The 26,416-nt window shown below is 40.7% G+C and overlaps 2 protein-coding genes across 2 annotated transcripts in view; one reads left to right on the forward strand and one right to left on the reverse strand.

The window, feature by feature from the left end:
* Nucleotides 1-1,183: 1,183 nt before the first annotated feature.
* grem2a (gremlin 2, DAN family BMP antagonist a) lies at nt 1,184-7,858 on the forward strand. The gene is made up of 2 exons (XM_038737751.1): nt 1,184-1,532; nt 6,685-7,858. The coding sequence occupies exon 2, from the start codon at nt 6,686-6,688 to the stop codon at nt 7,262-7,264; it is 579 nt and encodes a 192-aa protein (XP_038593679.1). The 5' UTR covers nt 1,184-1,532; nt 6,685; the 3' UTR covers nt 7,265-7,858.
* Nucleotides 7,859-7,920: 62 nt separating this feature from the next.
* The window catches only part of LOC119917428 (formin-2), a 40,520-nt gene continuing 22,024 nt past the window's right edge, over nt 7,921-26,416 (reverse strand). The window contains exons 9-18 of the mRNA XM_038737750.1: nt 23,320-23,411; nt 23,107-23,236; nt 22,834-22,980; nt 21,242-21,301; nt 20,479-20,599; nt 18,240-18,332; nt 12,932-12,983; nt 11,896-12,045; nt 9,159-9,240; nt 7,921-8,947 (exon numbers count right to left, since the gene is read on the reverse strand). Of these exons, the coding sequence (XP_038593678.1) occupies nt 8,921-8,947; nt 9,159-9,240; nt 11,896-12,045; nt 12,932-12,983; nt 18,240-18,332; nt 20,479-20,599; nt 21,242-21,301; nt 22,834-22,980; nt 23,107-23,236; nt 23,320-23,411 (954 nt within the window). The 3' untranslated portion in view covers nt 7,921-8,920. The remainder of the gene's footprint in view (nt 8,948-9,158; nt 9,241-11,895; nt 12,046-12,931; nt 12,984-18,239; nt 18,333-20,478; nt 20,600-21,241; nt 21,302-22,833; nt 22,981-23,106; nt 23,237-23,319; nt 23,412-26,416) is intronic.

Below are 26,416 nucleotides of genomic sequence, written 5' to 3' on the forward strand. Positions count from 1 at the left end.
ATGATTATTTATTGTGCATTTATTTTGCTTTGCATAATTTTATTTCACTACAACAATTAGCACATATGGTTTTCATTGCACTTGTATAGTCACATTGAAAATTACAAAAATGCTGTCTCCTGTCTTATGTAGAACATAATTCTTTGTTATTCTCTCCTGCATTTATTTTTATACCATATTTAAAGACACTTTTACTTACTTGTATTATTAAAGTTGGCCCTCTATCTGTTACTATGACCTGGGGTTGGATTATTTTGAACTATGCATACACAAAGTGTCGCATTAGCTGTGAAGATTTAGGGTAGCATTCATTCTGCAGGATTAAAACAATCTCAAGAACAGTGCTTGAACAATGCACTTTTGCTTTCTACCACTAGATGGTATTAAATGATTTCCTACAGCAGTGATCTGCCTCCTCATCACAGAGCAGCAAAATATACCACAGCACTCTGCAGACAAATGACGTTTTGTCATGAAAAATTGTCATCATCCTCTGGTCTGCTGAAGGGGTTATTGTTCAGACTGTATCCCTCTGAGGTTTTGCAGGGTATGTTGATGTTTCAGCTCTTTGATGGCAGGAGTGACAGTCAGTGTTTTCAGTCTCTGTGCCCAGTGGTCAGCTTAGCAAGAGCCACAAAACAGACAAACATTATTGTCTCAGTTGCATCAAGGAATGCGAATTGTGGCATTTTTCAAAGCATCCGTTTAGTGTGTTGTCTGGGTACACACATACAATGATTTATTGGGGATTGGGGATTATGGGCTTTAATGTGATGTTGTCTGAGAGCCAATGAGAGAGGATAATTTAGAGTTTTTGTAGTAGATCATTGTTTCTTTTACAGTTTTGTCCTTTATCGGCTGTGGTGGCAAAATGCCATCCACTTCCTAAAAATGCAAATGTAAATGTTAAACACGGGAAGAGTGAAAGAAAATTTGGAATGGAAAATAGAGGACAAAGGAAAAGCTGTCATTTTGATAGGTTTGATATATCATGAATTGATGGGCATTACAAAAAAAGATATCAAAGAAAAATCTCAATAGGCAGAGAGAAACAAACTTAAATGAAAGAAGTAAAGCTTGGTTTGATTCACACAATGACCAGGGCCAATAGGATCCCTCCCAGTCTTGAGAAGGGAAGGGGGTGGTGGGGATTCAAACTCAGGCAGGCTTTACAGTGAGTCAAACACTCTCAAAGACAGACTACAGACAGTCTCCACAGCGCTAAGATATGGGCTTACTCTAAGTGAAACCTGGAACTTATCTTTTAAACCTACAAACAAGAAGACTTAAAAGAGAAAGTTAGACTGAGAGAGAAAGTAAGAAAGAGATACAACTTGCCCAGGAAGATGGAAAACTGATCGTGTCAAAAGCTTTGAATCTTTAGTGGGGGTAAAAGAGGAGCACGGACAAGCCTGAGGATACTACAGATTATGTTGCCATGGAAACCAAAACCTGGAAGCGGACGCAAGGACCACTGAAGGTGGACAATCTCCCTTGACTGCATCCTTGACAAGTTACTGTCCCGCTGAGAGGTACATAAACCATACTTCATATTTACTGCGATAACACCTATTTAAAACTATACTAACACTATATTTAAGAATTAACAATTTTACCAGTTGCAAGAATTTTCTTAGGATGTTTTAAAATGTCAACTAGTACTACTAATTCCAAATTCATGCTATTTCTTTCATAAAAGTTCATGATGCACGATGATACACGTGGACATGTAAATTAGTCAACAAAATTTCAGAATACAATGATAAATGCTTTAAAGATGGACATTCTTTGCAGCGAATTTGAGGAAACAGGGATTTTTACCCTATGTTAAAAGTACCATGCAGCATTAGGATTTACTGAGAAAAGCGGAGATACAGTAAGTGAGTGCTGGTTCAACATATCCCACGTGAGCGCTTCCAACAAGTGGGCAGGAATAGACTGACGGAGATAGTGAGACTGAGTGACTCAGTGAGTCTCTGAATGACTAAGCGCAAAACCACGTAACCCGACCAACGGTAGTTGTACAGCTATTTTGTATTTTTGCCAGCAGTGAGGGTTTGGTTCCCACTGGGCCCACCCATAGAAAAAATCTATGCCTTCAAGGTACTGTAAGGTGTTCTGGATAAAAGTGTTTTCCAAATGACTATAATTAGTGGCTGGAGGTTCCAGGGAATTAGTGTTGTGAGTGAGAGAATTAGTGAGTGATGACAGTATTTTGTACTGTGCCTCTCAGTGAGCTTAAGAGTCAGTTCACTTTTCCAGTGAATATGAAAAACAGAGAATGAGAGATAATGGTGTTAGTGTACATTATGAACCTGTATTCTCCGTGTACAAAATAATCTATATAATTTTTCTCTTTGTGCAAGTGTATATCCGTGTGTGTGTGTATTCACTTTTGTATAATTAGTCTATTTGTGTGTAGTCATGTGTATACTGACGTGTATCCAAGTTGGTGTGTGAACATATGTGTGCGTGTTCCTACAGTAAATGGTAGGCGGTTTGCCTTCTGATCCTTCTTACAGCTCTGGTGACTGCACCACCTTGTACAGTCCACTTTGATGTCAAATAGGATTTAGCACACAGACACATTGCACTTTCTTTAGCAACAGAAAACACTTCATTGTAAGCCTAAAGACCCTAAAAATAGTCCAACTTATTTAAATCAGCCATAACAACATTCTTAACATGTGAAGTTTAGACATGAACAGGTACTAAGAAAACACTGAAGAAAGAAAATTAAAACAGCAGAGTAATACAGCATTTTGGCCAGTCGTGGCACATTTGTATGTAAAAAAAAATAAAAAAAATGCCAGTGATTCCAAAGTCTTGCTGTGCAGCCAAACATTCTTCAAACCCACAGAACTTTATTTCAAGTTCTAAATTTTAGTGAGGATCCTAAACTTTTCAAAGACACCTAATATATCTAAAATGATGCTCAAGACAATTAAGAATATTTCATGAAATGGAATGGTAAAGCCTTAAAAGTCTTGGGCTTGTAAAAATGAAATAGCTTCAATAAATATCTGAAACAAGCTGATACAGAATACAAATGTGATTTGGTCAGACAGAGTGACATAAGGCCATTTTAGCAACCCTAAAGTTACTTAAGGGGAAACAAAGGGGCAAAACTTTATGTTAAGGGATTAAACAAACAAGTGCAAATGGAAGGTGATGTTAATCACTACACCTAAGTAGTGCCATCCTGATCTGAAATGAGAAAACCTGTACTATCATAGCATCTCTAATTGTCCCTCATCCTCCACTAAAGCACTTAATGTTGCTGAAGCAAAGGAGTTGCCTTACATTCTTGCCAGTACTTAGCTTGGAAAGAATTATATATGGGCTGCTAGTCATTATCAAGATGGATTGTAGTGACAAATGGCTGCCCAAACTGCCTAAAGCAGCCTCCTGGCAATGTTGGCATTAGACACATCTACACAAAAAAGGCCCCAAAGGACCCCCCCTCCCCCACAACTGTTAATGAGCCAACAGCCCGGCGTAGTTTGGGAAAATACAATCCGCAAATGCAGATAATGACATGGTTCCTCTTTGTGTAATTGGCTCCAAGAGAAAACATTTCATTTACCTCTATTTCCCTCTTTCTTTATATCCTGTGCATGTGTGTTTGAGTCTGTCGGTGTGTGTGTGTGTGTGTGTGTGTGTATGCACACATGTGTGGTCACATATGTGTGTGTGTGTGTGTGTGTGTGTGTGTGTGTGTGTATACAGCTACCCTCGTGTGATTGAGGTTTGAGCTGCACGGTGAATTAAATGCAGTTCTACTGTAATTAACTGCACTTACCAGTCTGTGTGTGAGACTTTCTGACGCACCAATAATTGAGGCATCAGGTTTTGTTTGTTTTAACCTGCCTTTGAAGACATGCTGGGAGGATGTTTCACATGGTTTAGTGGAAGTACATCTGTGTGTACAAATTTGAAGTCTTGAAATGATTCTTGTTTCTTTGCAATTCTTTAACAACTGAATGTCAGAAATATTAAAATATTCAGCAGCTAGACTGGATTTTCATGACTAATTATGGTCTTCATTTCACTTTGAGATTTGAAAAAAGACCCATTGTTATCCAGACAGAAAATATTACCACGGTATTATAATGCCATTCTGAAAAACAAAACATAACAAGTTCCCACTGATGATAATAGTTGTTTTCTTGTGTCTAGCTCAGCAGTCTCTCTGGTGTTTCTGGTATTTGTAATTTCATTAGAGGTCTGAATTTTGGAACCAAGGTCTGCCACAGTTTGGTGAAGCATGTCCCTCAAGTATTGTGGTTCTGGTCAAACATAAAGCTGTGTTGTGGACAATATTAGTGTTTAGCAGACAGAAAGGTCTGGTTGAGTTCGGTCTCAGCATTAACACACAAAACCACAGTCTCCTTCCGTCTCCGGGACTCTGTGATGATTAGTGCTGTGTGTCAAGAAGAGACAGACAGATAGAGTGACAGAGAGAGACAGATAGGGAGAAAAAGAAATAAAGCTTGTGGAGAGATATACAGCTCTAGGTGGAAGGCATGAAGCCCAAGTGGTGCTGGTTTTGTTTCCCAGTAGGTCATCTGTCCCACCATCTCTTCAGCCCCTTTCCCCTCTATCTAATAACCCCAACCACTAACTGCCCACCCATCCACCTCTGTGCTCCTCCCAAAGCCCCTGAATCCCTATCCCAAAACCACAATTTGTCCTGAAGCAGAGACTCATGAGGATAGCTTGGCGGGACCGGTACTATCACGCTTAGACTAAGTTTTGGAGTGGAGAGGCCATCCGTCATGCCCTGTGTACACAGTTGGTCAGGTCATCCCTCAAAAGTCCCTGAGGCTTTGCAGACTGTAGCTCACGAGTCACAGGGTGCCTCCTTAAGCGATGTATAGCGCGAGAACAGAGCCTGCACACAGAAGCAGAGCTTGTTTCCCTGTCCAGGGGTTCATGCATTTCAATACACAGTCAGCAGGAATGAGATGGAGCAGCTAAAGAGAAATGGGAATGTGTTGTACATGGAAGGTAGATCACTGGAAGATGGAGTGGGGTCATGACTCCCTGATGCAGTAGGTGGTGGAAGGACCCAGCGGGAGTCTTTGGTTTAGTTATTCTAACCTCATGATGTGTGGGCGTGTGTGCTGGCTTGTGTGTGTATTGTGCAAAAATGTGAGTGCCTACAGAAGAAGCACATATCTCAGATTGAGTTCATGTCCTGATGAAAATATCTGAGGAGTTATGATTGGCAAATAATAATTAATAACAAAGAAAACAAGAAAACTGTGATGTTTTCATTGAAAATTTATTTCAGAATGAATTTGTCTTCAGGACATCCTCAGAATAAAAATACTAAAATATCAACAGTAGACTTGATTATAAGTATAGAACATTTAAATTTGATTTCTTGGCAGTGTACACAAAATCCCAAACACTTCCTTCCTCCATAGGTTTGATCTCTCAATGAAGAAAACAAGAAGAGATTAAAGAGATCTGATTTGCACAAGTAAGCCTTAAAAAGTGAAGTACTGTAGATCTTCTGTGTCCAACTCCAACATATCTCTTGATATCCTATAAAAGGTCTGGTAAGAATTCATACTACATCTCTTCTAGATGGACAAACAGCTGCTGTCTAGCTTACAGCAAGTGCTACCGGGATAGTGATATACAGACTTGAGTGCTCGTGCAGCTCGGACAGAACTGCCATGACCTCAGGGTCAAGGGAGGAGGCAAAAAACAGAGTGGATTATGATAAAGTCATTTGTTCTTTGTCAGAGTGAGTTGCAGGTCCTGGAATGGAAGAAAGGGAACATACAAATTTGCACAGCAAGGAAGAGTATGTGAATAAGAGCAGCCAATGGCCTTGAGGCAGTTTGGTTCTCTGTCAGAATTTCTGACTTGATGTCATGCAATGCTTGTCAAGAGCAACATCTGCGGGAAAGATGCTTGAGTGATGATCAAAAATGTACTGGCGCAAATACTGACGGTGGATACTCCATCCTGAATGTAGGAGGAATAATTGATCATAGTTCTTTTCTGGTGCTGGAATGATATAGAAGACAATATGGCGATTGTGGACACTATGGTTCATTCTCAGTTTAGCTTGCTCCATAATATATCACCAAAGAGTAGAAGAGTGGACTCCCAAAGGGTACTGTAGAGTTCCCCAACTCTTCCCCTAATAACATGCAGATGGGTCTCTCTAATGCCTGTTTACATATCTGCGGCATAGTTCATGACTAAAGTAAGCAAAGCCCTAATTATTTTACCCGGCGACGGGACCAATAAAATCAACTTCCCCTTCTCATTATGGGTGTTTAAGTGTATCCTTTGATGGCAGGGCTTTGTTTATTTTTGGAAGAGTTGCGTAGCCGAGAGGAAAGCAAATAGAAGTAATGACACAGAGATGCTGACAAATGGGGGCCATGGTGATGGATTCATTTCCTCAATGATGCCTGGAAGGCTAGACTGTGAAGGTGGTTCAACATGAATGCACATTCACACAATTGCAAACATGACTGGCAATATTAATATCATGGTAGTATAACATGCATCACTTCATACTGTCTGAATTACTGTTACACCAGACTCAGTGTTAATAATTTTAAGATTCTGTTCATGCGACAACTGATGTTTTATTCTTCAGAAATCTTTTCTGTTTAGAAATGTAATGCATTGTAATGTGTCTTACTCTTTTTGCAGAATGCTGTGGAGAATAACTATCCCCGTCATACTGGCTGGGGTGCTCTGCATCACCGTAGAGACCAAAAAGTCCAGGCCCCAGGGATCCATCCCATCCCCACACAAGTCCAAAGGGAACCTGTCTTCAGAGCGTCACCAGCGGCTATTGCAGCAGAAACCCGAGGTGCTGTCTTCCAGCAGGGAGGCCTTGGTGGTGACAGAGCGCCGCTACCTCCGCAGAGACTGGTGCAAGACCCAGCCTCTTCGTCAGACAATCAGCGAGGAGGGCTGCCGCAGCCGCACTGTAGTCAACCGTTTTTGCTACGGCCAGTGCAACTCCTTCTATATTCCCCGTCATATGGGCCCCAGCTCGGGTCAGGGTCAGAATCGAGGCCAAGCCTCTGGTTCTGGAAGGAAAAGCCACAACAAGGCCCAGGAGCCGTTCCAGTCCTGCTCCTTCTGCAGGCCACACCGCATCACTCAGCTCACAGTGCAGCTAGACTGTCCAGACCTGCAGCCCTCTTTTAGACACCGTAAGGTACAGAGGGTCAAACAATGTCGCTGCATGTCTGTGGATGTCAGTGGCCATGGGAAACTGTGAAGAACTTTTAAAATTGAAATGACATAGAAGTATTGTCAAAGGCTGAATTGGCCATACTTTGCCAAACAATGACTGGCTTCAAGTTGAACTATTCTTCATCATGTTGTACAAATAACATCTTCCCAACATCCCACAATAAAATGGCATGAAACATTGAACTGGTATTATTAAACAAAGACTCAACATTTAATCAGAGACTGTAATGTGACATGTTTTTCTGCAGGTGGATCTATCACACAGTTTGCCAGCAATGTTTTTACCAACTATATTGGACATTTACGGTGTTTTACAAGTATTGTATCTGTTATCCTGTATCTTTTCCTTAACTTATATTTCCCAGATGATACACACCTTGATGTCAAGGAAATGATTTAAAGAAACAAAGCATCACAGCAATGACCAATGACATCCATCTGCTTGTACACAAGCATGGCTGTCTACTGTACATTTGCCACTAATATACTAGCCAGTAGGAAAAACATACTGCAGCATGTGTAATGGAGGTGCAATGCAATATATACAGTATATATATATTTTATGTATGTGAAAAGTATATTAAATCTATTTCATATAAAAAAAAAAAAGTGGTGTTTAGACTGCATGTAGTTCTGTGCCACTTAATATCACAGCTGGAAAAATGAAAACAGGAAACCATCAACAGCAGAATTTTTATTAAAAAAAATGATGTAATTTCTTTTTATTCAATAAATATATTTTTTTCATGGTCAAGGGTATTCAATCAAAACATATTGTTGGTATTGCACATGATCACGTCACATGGTCCTATTGCCCTATTAGCATATGGGAGTTCACACACTCAAATGTAGTTGGAAAGGCAAAACTGCATAGTATTTTGCTTAAAACATAATGCAAGTTGACAATACTGTGGAATAAAACAAAATTAGGTCTGCATCAGATCACACTGCTTAGGTATGCACAGCCTTTTGGATATTAAACCACAATGCGGAAGGTGCTGTATGTAAAACATGTATAATCATTAATAGGTTCTGAAACACACATGATGGAACTTGCATGTGATGTTTCAGTCCATGTAAAACAGATTTTCTTCTTTACATGTAACATTTAAATACAGATGATATGTCTACAGCACTCATTTTTACCTCTCCTCTGTAAGATAAGGCACTTTCTATCTGGCAGGTGATCTATACCTATCTTATACAAATGTTATAAAATTCTGTGCTTTTCACCATTAAGGAAGGAGACATAAAGAGGGAGTGTCCATGCCATCCTAATAAACTAGGCTTGGGAATTGCACTAAGAAGAAAACAGGCTACATATGGCTTATAAAATACTGAATATAGTGTTACAATTTTCAGACTCCAATGAGCATTTTCTGGCGAATGACTCAACCACATTTAATCATCTCAGCTTAAGGGTGTCTTTTGGTAGCAATATTTCATTTAATTGTGCAAGTGCTATCAAAGGGGGGCTAAGAATGTGATTTTTCATTCCACTTTTAAACAATATTCACATAATATCCACTTTGAACCAACTCACAATAAACCACAGGTCTAAATCAATTGAAAACAAATACTGGAAGCAAATAAATGTAAAAATGACTGATGAGTCATTGTCAGATTGTACAAACAGTGCTTGTGCAATAGGCTTAGTGATGATAATTTTCCATTCTCTGCGTCAGATCTTCTGACCCAGCTTTGCTTTCTGTGGAATAAAACAAAAATGGGTCTGAGTTATTAACAGCTGGCAGCATGATTGGCACTCAGAGTGTTGTTTCTTCAACACCCTGACACCAGTTTGAAAGAAACAGACTATTAGGGGAAGACACAACCAAGGGAAGTAAAAAAGAAGAAGGCAAGTACCGTTGGAAAAAAGCACACAAGACCAAATAGTGACACGAATTCTAAGAACGTACTATTCCAGTTGCATGTTTAGGTTTCACACTGTAGGAAGCCTTCTCCCTGGCCTGTTTGAAGCACTCTTCTGCCTTTTTCACACTGAAAAAAGATCAATAACAATCATCAGTCATCCTACGGAGACCTCAAAAGCAGAAGAAAAAAATTTCTCTATGGACACAATCATTCACACTGGTACAGTGCCTTGCGAAAGTATTCGGCCCCCTTGAACTTTTCGACCTTTTGCCACATTTCAGGCTTCAAACATAAAGATATAAAACTGTAATTTTTTGTGAAGAATCAACAACAAGTGGGACACAATTATGAAGTGGAACGAAATTTATTGGATATTTCAAACCTTTTTAACAAATAAAAAACTGAAAAATTGGGCGTGCAAAATTATTCAGCCCCTTTACTTTCAGTGCAGCAAACTCTCTCCAGAAGTTCAGTGAGGATCTCGGAATGATCCAATGTTGACCTAAATGACTAATGATGATAAATAGAATCCACCTGTATGAAATCAAGTCTCCGTATAAATGCACCTGCTCTGTGATAGTCTCAGAGGTCCGTTTAAAGCGCAGAGAGCATCATGAAGAACAAGGAACACACCAGGCAGGTCCGAGATACTGTTGTGGAGAAGTTTAAAGCCGGATTTGGATACAAAAAGATTTCCCAAGCTTTAAACATCCCTAGGAGCACTGTGCAAGCGATAATATTGAAATGGAAGGAGTATCAGACCACTGCAAATCTACGAAGACCTGGCCGTCCCTCTAAACTTTCAGCTCATACAAGGAGAAGACTGATCAGAGATGCAGCCAAGAGGCCCATGATCACTCTGGATGAACTGCAGAGATCTACAGCTGAGATGGGAGACTCTGTCCATAGGACAACAATCAGTCGTATGCTGTACAAATCTGGCCTTTATGGAACAGTGGCAAGAAGAAAGCCATTTCTTAAAGATATCCATAAAAAGTCTCGTTTAAAGTTTGCCACAAGCCACCTGGGAGACACACCAAACATGTGGAAGAAGGTGCTCTGGTCAGATGAAACCAAAATCGAACTTTTTAGCAACAATGCAAAACGTTATGTTTGGCGTAAAAGCAACACAGCTCTTCACCCGGAACACACCATCCCCACTGTCAAACATGGTGGTGGCAGCATCATGGTTTGGGCCTGCTTTTCTTCAGCAGGGACAGGGAAGATGGTTAAAATTGATGGGAAGATGGATGGAGCCAAATACAGGACCATTCTGGAAGAAAACCTGATGGAGTCTGCAAAAGACCTGAGACTGGGACGGAGATTTGTCTTCCAACAAGACAATGATCCAAAACATAAAGCAAAATCTACACTGGAATGGTTCACAAATAAACATATCCAGGTGTTAGAATGGCCAAGTCAAAGTCCAGACCTGAATCCAATCGAGAATCTGTGGAAAGAACTGAAAACTGCTGTTCACAAACGCTCTCCATCCAACCTCACTGAGCTCGAGCTGTTTTGCAAGGAGGAATGGGCAAAAATTTCAGTCTCTCGATGTGCAAAACCGATAGAGGCCGATAGAGGCGTACTCCAAGCGACTTACAGCTGTAATCACAGCAAAAGGTGGCGCTACAAAGTATTAACTTAAGGGGGCTGAATAATTTTGCACGCCCAATTTTTCAGTTTTTTATTTGTTAAAAAAGTTTGAAATATCCAATAAATTTCGTTCCACTTCATAATTGTGTCCCACTTGTTGTTGATTCTTCACAAAAAATTACAGTTTTATATCTTTATGTTTGAAGCCTGAAATGTGGCAAAAGGTCGAAAAGTTCAAGGGGGCCGAATACTTTTGCAAGGCACTGTAAATTTCCACTATTTCACCATAAAATAGAAAGACAATACAAAAATTCCAGCTTGGACTGTCAAAACTATGGTCATGTATTATTTGGACACAACAATCTCTGTTTGTCAAAACGCCAGTCTTCCCATTTGAAATGACTCACTCTAGTTTACTACTGCATGGAGAGTGCCAGCAGTGTCGCTACTCATTTGTGGATTAAAAAAGACAAATGATCATTGAGGGAGTACAACAATTTATGCCAACAGCTTATACAGCTTGCCTCTAACTCATTACGTTATGTGCCATGTTTGCAGGTGAGGATTAATACCTATAGTTTCACTGCAGTCTAAATGGAAAACCAGCAGAGAGAGAACTGGGATGATTGCCTATGGCAAAGGGCAAAGAGTTGATGCTTTCAGTTTTGTTTTTATTCTTTCCTACTGAACAAGCAACCCTTGTAATATTTTGCTTCTCTTACAAATACATGTAACAATTCCATCTTTATTGGCATAATGGACCAATTTGCTTTTGCAATATCTTTATATTCATCAAACCACTGGAAGCTAACTGGATGCTGCATGTGTTCTTTTCATTACTGGGGTGAAGGCAAAGATCTGGGTGATTTAACCTCTTTTCCCTTCATGAATTTGAATGAATCTGATAGGATCTTCAGTGAACACGAGATGTACTGCAAGTTATTAATGGTTCGGGAACTTACGCTTGGAGGAAATTCTAAATGTAGGAACATTGGTGCATCTCTGATGACATTTTAAATGGTCAGAGAGTGGAGGACCCTTCCCAAAGACGGGGGAAAATGAATGAAAAGACTCCATATCTCCATAGGATTTGATTTTAGGACAATAGGTTCCGAAGAAGGTGTCTGTATCAAGTATAAAGTTGCATTCTGCAACAGGAGAACTTGTCTTCCATCATATTCTCACCGTTCCTTTAACATCAGGTTATTCTGCTTCTTCCACTGGTCTTTGAAATCAGTGGAAAACTCGTGCCAAATGGAGAAGAAAGTATTGAGAGAAACCTCTTTCTCTCCTCCTTTGGGTTTAACTGAGAAGGACACGCTCAACTCCAAGAAGCTGAGGACAGAGAACAAAAACATTACTTCAAGACCAAACTGTTACAACATGAGATTACAGAAACCTACAACGAATATTGTGAAACCTGGCCATGCTAAGCAAATATGCAAAATATTAAAGTTAATCTTGGAATAATGTGTTTTTTAGGGGAGTAGAGTAACATAAAAACTCCAAACCAATGATGACTGTGCATTTCAGAGAAGAACTGAGTACATGAAATGGACTTATTACTGCTAAAGGAGCATTAGTCATTAATTTTTTTTCTGACGGATTAACTTCCACTAAATAAAACACTCATATACATTGTTTAAAGTTGGCACTCCTCTCCCTGGTGTATATAAGCCTCTGTGTTAGGAGACAACCACAGATGTAGCAAAAGCAAAGCGTGAAAATGGTAGGGGATGACACATGTTAAAGTGTTAAATGTGGTGGCCATTTGCAGTGGATCAATACAGTGGACAGGTTGGGGTCTCTTTGTTTGGAGTGTGCTATAGGAACACATTCCTAGCCAGCAGTAACAGAAGCCTGGAGCCAAGGCTGTCTACTCTCGCTCCGCTTAGATAAACAACATAGACACTGCACAGGGGGCCTCCTGTCTTCTGAAGGCCTGGCATGATGGCCCTGCACCTTTCATGTAACTGAAGGAATCAGGAGCCCTAACTACTGACAAAGCAGCAAGATAATATTTCGCCAGTACAGTGAGAATATATCACTTAAATCTGTATTGGATTGCATTGCATTATTCTCAAATTCAGAACAGTGATCATGGTTTTGACACTTCAGAAAAGACCAAATGTAAACCCATGAAAGGGAACACAAATACATGCATTTATCTTCCAGGTGAAGAAGCTGTAGGAACATGCATAAAGATAAAGAAAGCTCTTACATCTTCTGAGTGTCTCCCAGCTGCTTCTCTTGTGTTTCCAGTTCAGTTTTTGCTATGAAGCAAAGCATAAGTAAATACAGGATTAGATTAGGATTAGGACAAAAACAGGATTTTCTGTTACGTACAAAATACATCTTTCACCTACAATGCAACTTGTATAAAAGGAGGATTCCACATGTCACCATTGCTTAAATCAACAGTCATCTTCAAGGTCAGTGCTGCGCCACCAGGTATGTGTTGGATTGTCCGCTGTTGCACAACTGACAAATGAGTACTGCAGATTGCAGGACAAGTGCTTCTTTGTGCAGGGTTACATCGAAAAGAGACAGATGACTCTGTGTGTGTGTGTGTGTGTGTGTGTGTGTGTGTGTGTGTGTGTTGTGTGTGTGAGGTGTGAGAGTAAAAGAGAGACAGCGAGAGGGTAAGAAAACGGAGTTGGACACCATGGAACACATTAGGAGAAATTTCCAGCAGGCCACAACATTTATCTTGGTGGGCCATCAGGATCATTTTGACTGCATTATAAATTATGATATATGAGAACAGCAGTGAAATGTGACAGCCTCAGTCAGGAAAATGTTTTGGGTTACTACTTATCAAATTTCTGATCCATGGGTTTTTCAAATATGAGAGAACAGTAATGGAGTCACTCAAGCTGTATTGTTTTGCTGGTCTATATCTTCACTTTGCTGCTGTATGTATGTCAAAAGGTTAGACATTAAAGTCTCTTAGATAGCTTCTTTGTCCCCTCAAGGTCAATTATCTAAACTGCAGCTGACGTAAACTGTCAAATGATCAGAAATGACCTAGCCATCCAAGACAGACACAACATTAGATGGGACAGAGAATCTTTCCTGGCACCAATCTGTATTCTGCTCTCATCCCGGGAATATCTGGTTGCTACATGTAATCGAAGCTAGAACAACCTGTTGATACCAGCACTATGCTTTATCATTTCTCAGGCCTCCATTGTTGCTACTTCTAGAAACAATGAATATCAATTCAAAGAGATAAACTCTGACACTCTTAGATACATTTTCCCTGACACTGAGCCATTCAGTATCACTTCAATATGATTAATTGTGTTCTTATCTACTTATAGTGTAGTGATATGATGATATTGTGGTATCGTGGGGAAGGATGGCTGATAAACATTGCATCTACAACAAAATAGACGAAAAAATGTCAATGAAAAAATTATATTTTAAAAAAGGTGTCAGTTCTTTGATCACATTATGGAGTTCAACATAATAAAGATTAACATGTATATTAAATTTAACCACATGGTGTATGTTTCACATTAACTTTAACCATATTGGCCTACATGATGTGACATCCCAAGTAGCAGAATTGTAGTTGGTAGAAAAGGGACGGAGAGTTTGACATCAGTCTTACTAATCTTCATGTCCATCAGAAACAGATTATCACATGGCCAGTGCTCTCTCACTAGCCACAGCAACTCCATCAAAGGCCTGCATGCATGAGAATTTGTGAAGCAAGCGGGGAAAATCGGGCTAGACCAAACAGCCGAGCTCCAACAAGTCCGCTCCCACTGTTATTCTGTGGTTAGTTTCATGGTCAGAAAATAAACAAAAGCGGTTTAAACTGTGGAGCCAGAAACAGTTTAACCCCAGGCGTTTTAGAAATTACAGAAATAACAAAAATAAGACATTTGGCTGTTGTTCTTTTTTCACTGCCGCAGTGGAGGAACCCCAAGAATCCCGTCTGGAGCCTTCAGAGTCACATGTCCATGTTACGGTGCTTACATTCTGCTCTCAAAGGAAAAACCTCGTCATTTGCATCAAAGAGAGAGCTCCCATATTTCTCTCAAATACAGAGAGAGAGGGGTAAAGAGAGGGGAGAGGTGGAAATGGTAGAGATGCTTTCATCTGTAGACTTCCTTCAAAATGGACAGTGAGCATTACAGCGGAAAAACATATGCTATATATTATACTCATATCTGAATACAAAAGCAGTTGGAAGAGAAGTCTGTGAACCGGGTCCTTCAGAAAGATTGGTCACAGTCAACTGAATGTAGCCAGGGTCAAAGCCAATGCTACGTGAAGAATGACATTTATCTTGTTACGTTAAAACAAGCATAACAAACTAAGTCTTATATCTTTGAAGTGGACCACAATATCCCAATATTGTTGTACTGTACACTCACCTAAAGGATTATTAGGAACACCATACTAATACTGTGTTTGACCCCCTTTCGCCTTCAGAACTGCCTTAATTCTACGTGGCATTGATTCAACAAGGTGCTGAAAGCATTCTCTAGAAATGTTGGCCCATATTGATAGGATAGCATCTTGCAGTTGATGGAGATTTGTGGGATGCACATCCAGGGCACGAAGCTCCCGTTCCACCACACCCCAAAGATGCTCTATTGGGTTGAGATCTGGTGACTGTGGGGGCCATTTTAGTACAGTGAACTCATTGTCATGTTCAAGAAACCAATTTGAAATGATTCGAGCTTTGTGACATGGTGCATTATCCTGCTGGAAGTAGCCATCAGAGGATGGGTACATGGTGGCCATAAAGGGATGGACATGGTCACAAACAATGCTCAGGTAGGCCGTGGCATTTAAACGATGCCCAATTGGTACTAAGGGGCCTAAAGTGTGCCAAGAAAACATCCCCCACACCATTACACCACCACCACCAGCCTGCACAGTGGTAACAAGGCATGATGGATCCATGTTCTCATTCTGTTTACACCAAATTCTGACTCTACCATCTGAATGTCTCAACAGAAATCGAGACTCATCAGACCAGGCAACATTTTTCCAGTCTTCAACTGTCCAATTTTGGTGAACTCTTGCAGATTGTAGCCTCTTTTTCCTATTTGTAGTGGAGATGAGTGGTACCCGGTGGGGTCTTCTGCTGTTGTAGCCCATCCACCTCAAGGTTGTGCGTGTTGTGGCTTCACAAATGCTTTGCTGCATACCTCGGTTGTAACGAGTGGTTATTTCAGTCAAAGTTGCTCTTCTATCAGCTTGAATCAGTCGGCCCATTCTCCTCTGACCTCTAGCATCAACGAGGCATTTTCGCCCACAGGACTGCAGCATACTGGATGTTTTTCCCTTTTCACACCATTCTTTGTAAACCCTAGAAATGGTTGTGCGTGAAAATCCCAGTAACTGAGCAGATTGTGAAATACTCAGACCGGCCCGTCTGGCACCAACAACCATGCCACGCTCAAAATTGCTTAAATCACCTTTCTTTCCCATTCTGACATTCAGTTTGGAGTTCAGGAGATTGTCTTGACCAGGACGACACCCCTAAATGCATTGAAGCAACTGCCATGTGATTGGTTGATTAGATAATTGCATTAATGAGAAATTGAACAGGTGTTCAGATTAAGAGAAAAGCTTGACATTTTCTCGTGGATTTTGGCGTAACAATATCTACAGTCGAACAAAAATATAGTAGTAAGTGTTAACCTCTGTTAGATGATATTTTTCTGTTTTTAGCTTGCTCTCATGACGTTTACAGGAGATTTTTAGCCATGATAGCGGCATCGCACTAGGGATGGCAACGTAGGTTTGCCAGTCCACCCCTTTGGTCCAGAGTGAAATCTCTTGGCAACTACCAGCAGGTCAAGGTTTTCATTTATCCAGTGAAATATCATGTGCTTGATGGATTGGTACAAAACCTTTCCTCTTGCGCCATGAGATTGCAGTTTGTAGTTTCATCTGACTTTTCATCTAGCGCCACCATTACCATGCTAACACACTAAACTAAGCTGGTGAACATGGTAAATAGTATACCTGCTAAACATCAGCATGTTGGCATTGTCATTCATTAGCATTCAGCTCACAGCACAGCTGTGTGTACAGCCTCAAGGAGCATGGCTGTAAACTCTTAGTCTTGTTGGAATGAAAGGGCAATTGAGGAGGAAATGCTCATTTGCATTCAAGTTATCGTCATCATCTTAACAGCCTTCTTGGTAAACACGTCTCTGTGAAGGTTTTGAATTCCTAATATAATAATTAGGAGAGAATCAGTGATAGAAAGACACAAGAAAGCGTGTACTGAAAGGGGTACTTGTAATCTCTCGGTCATTCATCTGACAGAAAAAATACATAACTTTGTTATTAGAATGGAACAGCAGACTCAGTGGAAAAATAAAGGACGTCAGGAACTAAAGAAAAATTTTTAACAACAGGAAAAAGGATAAATATGACAAAAACATAATACCATGACGTCAAAAGTACTAAGCAAAAGGGATACGGTGCAGAACAAGTCAGTTTTATTCCAGTCTATCAGGCATCCAGTTCTGTTCAGTCAATTTAACAGGTAGCTTGACAGGTTCACCTTTGGCCAACCTGAATCTACCTTTAAGGCAGAGCAAGATGTACTTTATAAGGCAGAGATCAAGATAAAAGACCCAGCTACCAAGTCCAACAATAATCCGTCAAAGCAGATAGGCATCCTTGAAACAATAGCTGTGAGTTATTCAATACACGCAGGAATAAACAGACATCCCTATGGAAACGACATTGAGTGAACCCTCGTGTGTGTATATCACCCAGAAAACAGCATGAAACAGATTTGGAAATGTGTCTGCAGACAAAGAAGACTTAAATCATTCTGATTGATGAGCTGCTACACATACTCTTACACCACAGATGCATTTTCAGCTTTGATATACCAAGGGTATACCAGTACAGAATACTTTTTGAATCAGGAGGGATAAATTATTTGGCCCTTTAAGTTTTAACTCTTTGTCTAATGGTAAACACAGATGAACAAACCATATGTTGACTGACCATCACCTGCTTTATCATATTTGAGGCTTTTTCGGATTGTTAACAAATGACATGAAAAGACCAGAACTAACAATGCATTGTACCAACTACAAATACTCCACTGTCCTGTCTGTGGTGCTCAGCCCCAAGCCAATTTATTCCTGCTAAACATATGAATATTTTAAAAAGTGTTAAAGGAACAAGAGTTAATGGTGTATTTGAGTTTTTTATGGCAGCAGAACCGTGTATACTGGACTCAAAATAGGCTACAGTTTCCATGTTCAGGTTAATGAAGGAACATTTCACCCAAAGCAAAAGGTGTGCCCACTAATGCATTCTCAATAGTTTTTGGACAACAATGGATATAGCACAGAACAATAACATATCAGACTCTGGCTACACAGACACTTGTTAGTAGGATCAGTTCATTGTTGGTTTTCATGGGATTTGTTGACAAGAAGAAAAATACAGCATATCACTGGACTCATGCTTTAATGAGACTGGTAACAGTCTAATCAATCATCAGTTTCAATTGATTTGGAAAACAGGCTCACCTTGGCTAAGAAATCCTTCCATCTTGTCCTTAAAGGGTTGCAGGTTCACTTCAGAGGACAGCTTGCAAACTTTCTCCGTCTCAGCTGAGCATGCTGAAACAACAAGAGATGACCATGATGAGACGGGGAGAGGTCTTTCAGAGCAATAATATCTTATGCAGCACTTCTGTTGTCATTACAAACGTTGCAGTGCACTTTACCCTGGTTGAGATTGCTTTGATAAATCTCTGCTGAATTTCTGCTGAATAAGTGTTGGCAAAGACATAATGACCCCTCGTAATGACTAATAAGGCACCCCCACAGAAACCAGGAAGGCCTGTGCTCTGATCCTGGGAGAAACTTATCGTCACACTCTATCTGCAACCATAATGGATACACAAACTCAACTCAAGGCCTTAGTGGTGGAGAGGCCACGAGACACTTAGGGGAACAGGGAGGTCGGGACTGGGAAAGTGGTAATTCATAGACCATATGGTGCCTTGACCAAAAAAGGTACATAGTGAGCTCTCTCCCCTGTGTTGCTTGCTGATGTCCATCGGGCCAGCCAAAGCCATTTCTGCGCCGCCTACCTTTCGGAACCCCCCTCTGGGAACTGTCATCGAAGCCCAGGTCTGTTAGAGCACTCATCTGCCTCTGCTAGGTAATGAAGAGGTCTGCAGGTAAAGCATGTGATGATGTATTTATGTACGGCTAGCATGTGCCACTGCCACTGGGGTCGAAGCAGACGCTAGTCCATTTCCCCAGTGAGCAACTCCATCTTTATGAATTGCAAATAATGAACAGCCTAAAGAATCATTATGGTAGAGGAAAAACAATATTTGGCAACACGGATCAGGCACCTGATTGGTTTAGCAGCAAAGATACATAAAAAATGATAGAGAACAGACCAGGTTTGGGGAATTGTTGATTGAGCTGCAAGCACACAAACTGCGTATTGTACAAAAATACACTGTCGTTTTTTACCACCTGTAGGGCCTTCAGTCCTTTGGAAAGTGAGTGTTAAGGGACTTGAGACAGAGTAATGAAAGAGAATATTTCCCAACTGGCTCTTTTCACTCAACCAATCAGTTCTCAAGAATAATCCCATTTCCACCCTTTGTTCTGAGGTCTCGATGTGCAATAGCATAAACACAATCCTGGCACAGCATTTTTTATAAGCCTCTTTTATATGGTTACTGATTTTATACAATGTATGTGTTTTCTATATGTTTAATACAACAATGCAACATACTAAACTTCCTAATACTCTCATCATGTCAGTTCAATGGGAATTCTGAAGCCCAATTTGTTGGCTTGTGAAACGCACTGTTTTCCCCTCTAAAGTTATATAATAGATTAATCATGTGTATTGGTTCCGGAACTGATTGAACAACTGACAAATTAATAAAATTAAAGAATTAAAGAGTCAGTCAGCGATTTTAGCCAATTTCTATCAAATTAGTCCATCCATTAATCATATTTAGGACCCCAAGGGGAAAGACATGTGCAGGAGTATTCTGAAATTCTCTACAAAACAGGCTCAATGTGTTGAAGGTTTGCGGCCTGCAGGGTGAGCCATCTTAGATCAAAGGAGAGCTTCTTTCAGTTCAGTGAATAACTGATGAACCTTTGGTAGTGTATGCTAGTAGTGAAAGTTCCCTGACCTTGCCCTCTGTATATTTTGATCTCTATTTCATGAGGACAGCAAAGGCACACCAGGTCCAACAGGGGTCTACAGCTGACAAGTCACATCTGCTTCTGGTTAGCTCGTCTGTATGACAAACAGATGTTATCTCTCTGTTGACCCGCATCTACGAGGCACACTCAAACATAGTTGGTCAGGTTTTGAAAATAATTTCCAATTGTGCTAGTAGATTGTGCATGGATAAATACATAAATTATTGCAACATAAATTTCCATATGATGGTATTTTAAACATGATATGACACCAATTAAAATAATTTGCTGGATATTGCATTGTTTACTAGCTGGTAAGCTTGTTGTAAAAATGCAGTTTAGAGATTTTGGATATGCTCACAAGGGTAATATCTCTTACATTTAGCTGACGCTTTTATCCAAAGCGACTTACAATTGCTACTCATGTCAGAGGTCGCACGCCTCTGGAGCAACAATGGGTTAAGTGTCTTGCTCAGGGACACAGTGGGAATCGAACCTGGATCTCCCACACCAAAGGCAAGCATCTTATCTATGCGCCATCACCATGCAATATTATGGAACATGGGTTGATGACCATCCATACCATTGAGGTCTTTCCTCAGCTTGCGCAGATCTCTTTGAAAGTCCTCAAACTTCATCTGGGAGGCCTGGAACAGGTCCTGGGGCTCGGGCAGAGGGTAGACACAAGTCTCTTTGCCAGCATCCTTGTAAATCACAACACACATTCATGGACAAAAAACTCCCCAAAAAAACACACACCAATGTCAAAGTCAATTTTCCTCAAATGGGAGGGGCCTCTACTGTACACAAGATTGAAATAAATGTCTTCAGAGACCTGCATGTACAGTCCAAACATCCCAGAGAAGCTATAGCTGAAACTACAGCAGATAATGACCATTAAGCTTGGTGCAGAAAGAGCACAACAATTCTCTCCATCAGAGTTACTACAGGGCCATTATGAGTGCTAGAGCCATGTCATGCAGGTTGATTTTGGCATGCAGCACTCTACTGAGTTCATCTCATCTGGAGAACCTAATTATTTACACTAGCGCTCCTTTGGATGCTGTGCCAATGAACAGACTGCAGGTTTGAATGAACCCAGACCAAAGCAGAGCAAGAGCGGGAGATGAAGAGTGAAAGACAGAAAGAGAATTAAAAGAGAGCCAGAGGAGGAGAGAGATTTGTTTCTGTCCTAAATGAGGAAAGAGAAAATAAATAATTTGATAAAGGATAAGCCATGGTATCCTCTGGCAAGAAAGGAGATGAAAAGAGAGCTCTGGAAGGATTTCTAAGCAAATCAGACTAAAACAGAAAAGTGATTCAAATAAACAGGAACCAAAACATACCTCATCAAAGTGCTTTAGATAGTAAGCAACAATGTAGGACAAAAGACTCTGGGAGTTATCCTGAAAGAAAGAAAAAAATCTAAATAAATAAACCAAATTCCCTTTATTTATTAATTTAATCATTTTGAAGCAGGACGTTTTAATTTGGGCAAGGCAAACAAGTATAGAGACAGCAGTCATAAAAGCTGGGGATAAATCATGACGTTGTAAGAGCAATACAACAAAACACAACTGTGCTGGGCTGGCTGTCATAACTCAGAGTTGGTGGAAAGTTTGATGTTCTTTGTGGATACCTTTGTCGGTCCACAACCACAAAAACACAAACCACTCTGTCCTTATATGGCAGTGCCAAGGGCACACTGAGCCCGTTGTGATATTGAATAAGAACAGTAAACAGAATGGCCTCTCCTCTAAATCTGCACAGCTATGGTCCTCATGTTTTTCTGCAATGAAGGTCCCTTTCAACTTGTGGACTCTCAGTTCTGGACTCAACCATAGATGGAGTCCAGATCAACATTTAGAGTGACCATTTTCCCCACACCACTTACACTGGACAAAATTATACACGCACCACTTTGTTTTTGCCCCCATTCATCATGAGCTGAACTCAAAGATCTAAGACCTTTTGTATGTACACAAAAGGCCTATTTCTTTCAAATATTGTTCACAAAACTGTCAAAATTTGTGTCAGTGAGCACTTCTCCTTTGCCGAGATAATCCCTCCACCTCACAGTTGTGGCATATCAAGATGATGATCAGACAGCATGGGTATTGCACAGGTGTGCCTTAGTCTGGCCACAATAAAAGGCCACTCGAAAATGTGCAGTTCCATCACAATGCCACAGATGTTGCAAGTTTTGAGGGAGCGTGCAATTGGCATGCTGACTGCAGGAATGTCCACCAGAGCTGTTGCCTGTGAAATTGAATGTTCATTTCTCTACCATCTCTACAGTCTCCAAAGGTGTTTCAGAGAATTTGGCAGTACATACAACCGGCCTCACAACGCAGACCACGTGTAACCACACCAGCCCAGGACCTCCACATCCAGCATCTTCACCTCCAAGATTGTCTGAGACCAGCCACCCGGACAGCTGTTGCAACAATCGGTTTGCATAACCAAAGAATTTCTGCACAAACTGTCAGGCACCGTCTCAGGGAAGCTTATCTGCATGCTCGTTGTCCTCCTCGGGGTCTTGACCTGACTGCAACTTCGCACAACCACTGATGTGGATGGATTATCTTGGCAAAGGCGAAGTGCTCACTATCACAAATATTTGAGAGAAATAGTCCTTTTGTGTACATAGAGAAAGTCTTAGATCTTTGAGTTCTGCTCTTGATGAATGGGGCCAAAAACAAAAATGTTGTGCTTATAATTTTGTTCAGTGTATTTTCTAGTACAACATGAATTACAGAAAAAGGTGTTTCTTTGGGTGCACATAAGTTACATAGGTTTGGCTCCTTTATTTACTTATTTTATACAAATTTATACATACACGCCCAGTCCTCTGTTTGCTTGTGAATAACACCTAATTAAGCTGCTGCACTCTCTTGTAGAGTGAGTGATTGGTTTTACTCTTGTAAAACGAACTCACACTGCTCTTAACGTCCTTCAGTTTGGGCAGAATGTCCAAGGTGAAGCCATCAGCCTGCCCTCGAGACCGATTACCTCCGTTCATGAAGTTGCCAAAAGCCAGCACCAGGCCAAGCACCTGCAATACAAACTCACCATTCTGGAGAGTCTGGTGCGCGCGCGCGCACACACACACACACACACACACACACACACACACACACGAGATGAAGAAATGAAGGTGAAATTGAATGACAGAAAAAAAAATGAAATGAAAAGAAGGCCAGTCTCTCACCTTGCATACTCTCTGAAGGATTTCGATTTTGCGGAGGATTGAGGTGATACATTCATGGAAAGTTGACTGAAACAGGATGCAGAACACTCGTTCAGAGAAGTTGGGGATTTGAGATAACTGGAATAGAAACCTGATGAAGGCACAAAATCAGTCACCATAATACACAGCTCTCATTTAATAGGTTTGGTTCAAGAAGGTAGGTTTGGCTCTTACTGTTCAGGCTTGTCCAGTGGCTTGGCATCCTCCTTGTCTTTGGCTGATTTTATATGCTTTTTAATGCCATCAAGCTCATCAGCTTGAGCTCTCTGTCAAATGAAAATGCAGATTAAGTTAAAATGCATTTTTGATTGCACTTGCATATAGGTGAGTGCAATCGAAAGGTACTTAGAGTACAGCATATCATGAAAATTTTGAAATTTATGTATGAATAATGTCATGATTAAAGCCTCAGTTTAGGATTTCATTTGAGTAAAAAAAAAAAAAAACTAAGTGTAATACTAGCTGATCAAAACAGTATGCGCATAGTTTGATCAGGGAAAATAGAGCCCTTGATCGAGCTTCTCTGTGCTGCTCGTAAGTGAATTTACAGAGGTGTCGTTAGGGCACAATCATTTTTACATTTTACATTCTTTTATACTTGTATGGATTGGGGGGTACAATGTATGTGTCCACTACATAGCATTGTCAAGTTTAGCAAACCACAGTGTGAATTAAATGTAAAAGAAGGAACCCCCCCCCCGGTGACAAACCACTATGTCCATGAAACAAAAAACACGAAAGAATTTGGATTTATCATTGTAAATGGATGGGACAATGATAAGATGGGCAACAACATGAAGTTTAATTCATTAATTTCCTTAGCTTCTGCCTGAAGATCACATGTGGGAGTACCATGCTGAAATGTATGCCCAAACACAAACAAAAAGTAGAGACAGCTTCCAATTGGATGCTGGATCGGTCAGCTTGCTTGACGCACATGTGTGCATTGAGATTTGGTAGGTGTGCACATCAGCTCCTCTGCGAGCCTCTGCAACAGTTACCCAAAACACCTATCCATCATTCCAGCTTTACAGAACTGCGATATGATCAATAGCGCCAGAATACTTACTCAATGGACCTTGAGGTGATGGTGTTTTGTCAGTTGCAATTTTCAAGGTAAAGAATAAACCTTGAACCTGAATTTTCATGCCAACATGGACAAGAAGTCCTTAAGTGCTAAAAAAAAAATGGAAATTTGAACATCTACAATTCGATGACAAGTGGCAAACTCAACCTGCTGATGAAAATCATGCAATGTGATCAAAAGCCCCAGAGCAGCTACTAAATGGAACTTGAGGTGTGTTTGAACTGTGTGAACTATATGCCAGTCTATACAGTATAAGAGGTGCCTTTAGCCTGACTACATTCCTGACTATTATCTTGCTGTCAGGCCCTGGACCACAGTTTTATACAAGGTGGTATTAAAAAAAAGCAGGCCAGAAATGCTCCTTCATTTCACAAGAGGCAAAGACAATAGATGTTAATCTGTCTGACGCAGAGGGGCAAAACAATAAAACCATCCCCAGGAAGAGAATGTAAACTCTCTCTCAGTCCCTCTAGAGCCCATAGACCCCCAAAGAGTCTCAACAGTCTGGTCTCTCCCTCTGTTTCTCTCCATCTTTCTCTCTGGTTTTTGGCCTTGGCATGGATCCTTGGAAAACATCAAACACCAGCATCAAACACACTGAGGGCCCGATTAGTATTCTAGACACTGCTGCCTTCTGTCGACGAGGGCAAGCTCTCCTTCGCCTTCTCTCGAGATGTTTTCAAGTGTAAATATATTTAATACAAAGCAGATCCTTTTCAAAGGGCAGCAGTGGAGCCCAGCAGTGTTTGGTGTAATTGGGGACAAGTAGGCATTAGCGTGTGATCTTTGAATTGCTAGGGCATGTTGCAGTGGTTGTTAGCATGAGAAATACAGTCCCATGTGGAATATCAAATGCAAAGGAAAGTAGGATGATATTTGTGATGCCAGAAGTCTAGCGGTAGCCAAGTGGTATTCATTAGCCAGGTTTCTAGTACAGGGCTAAACAGAGCCAGCCAGGGCTTAATCACTATTTATGTCACTCAGTTTTATAATGGAACAACATTTATGAGATTATTTGTACACCAAGCTGCCAAAGAATAGTGTCCAAATGACAAATTGCATCATGTAATAAACATGTCAAATATGTTTAGACATCACAAGGCCTTGTTGGGAAAAAAAAAATAGTGTAAGGTGATTATTTGTAGTGTAAAGGCTCATAGAAGGGACTATGGCTCTGACTGACCTCCATGACATTTAGCTACTGTCAGCTAAAAGGAGTCTGAACTTCAGACAATCGGGCTGGGCCCAGATCATGCCTTGTGATATTAGAGGGGAGGGAGCAGTGTCTCACTATCACTGTGACCCCTTTAATGGCAATGGCTTATTGTTCAAAAGGACAGGAGTTGCTATAATCTGCAGCTCATAGACAAAGTGACTCTGTCCCTGCCTCTGTGTGTTTTTATGTGTGTGTTTTGGTCTCTGTGTGCATGCAGTACAGAATGTGCACATTTGCGTTGGTCAACATGTTTGTTTGTGGGCATGTTTGTGTGTGAGAGAGAAAGAGAGTGAGCGAGAGCAGTGTGTGATCTCCTTCCTAGCACAGTGAGTGAGGGTGTAACCATTAGAAGCCCCTCACATTCCTCAAGACAGGCTGACTGCACTGCCAACTGTGGTTTAGGGGGCTGGAGACCCACAGACAGGATGGAGTCTCGCAATACAAAAGAGAAACAATTTGGCTCCTCGACTCAATAACATAGCCTTAGGCCATAAGGGGGAGAAGGAGAGTGAGAGGGAGAGAGCGAGAGGGCTTGAAGTCTTGGGGTGAGTGGCGAGGTTAGAAGACTTTTGATCCTCAGTTATGACACATTAGTTCATAACTACAGCTTGTCTCAAGGCTCAGTCTCATTCCCATGATCAACATTATTAATATGCCTCTGGCGGCCAAAGGTCCAGGCCTCTCCTGTGTAGTTGTGCCAAAAAGCAATTCACAGGAATTTCACAGAATCTTAAAACTGTGTTATAGTTGAAATGTGGAAAACATGCCCGTTTTCATGTTCTATTTTTTACTGATCTAACTTCGAACAGGTTCTGAACCATTTTCCTATCAGTGAATATTGATGAATATATATTTATTGTACACAAGAAGTCCTTCATAGCCAAAATGGAGACATATTGGAAAATAGCGATGACAGCTCCGAAATTCCTTTTATGCTAATATTATACAATACAATGTGGTCATTTTAC

The sequence above is a fragment of the Micropterus salmoides genome, unplaced genomic scaffold, assembly GCF_014851395.1.
Source record: "Micropterus salmoides isolate LMB-PRFRI ecotype aquatic unplaced genomic scaffold, ASM1485139v1 Ms_hic_scaffold_22, whole genome shotgun sequence".
NCBI lineage: Eukaryota > Metazoa > Chordata > Actinopteri > Centrarchiformes > Centrarchidae > Micropterus > Micropterus salmoides.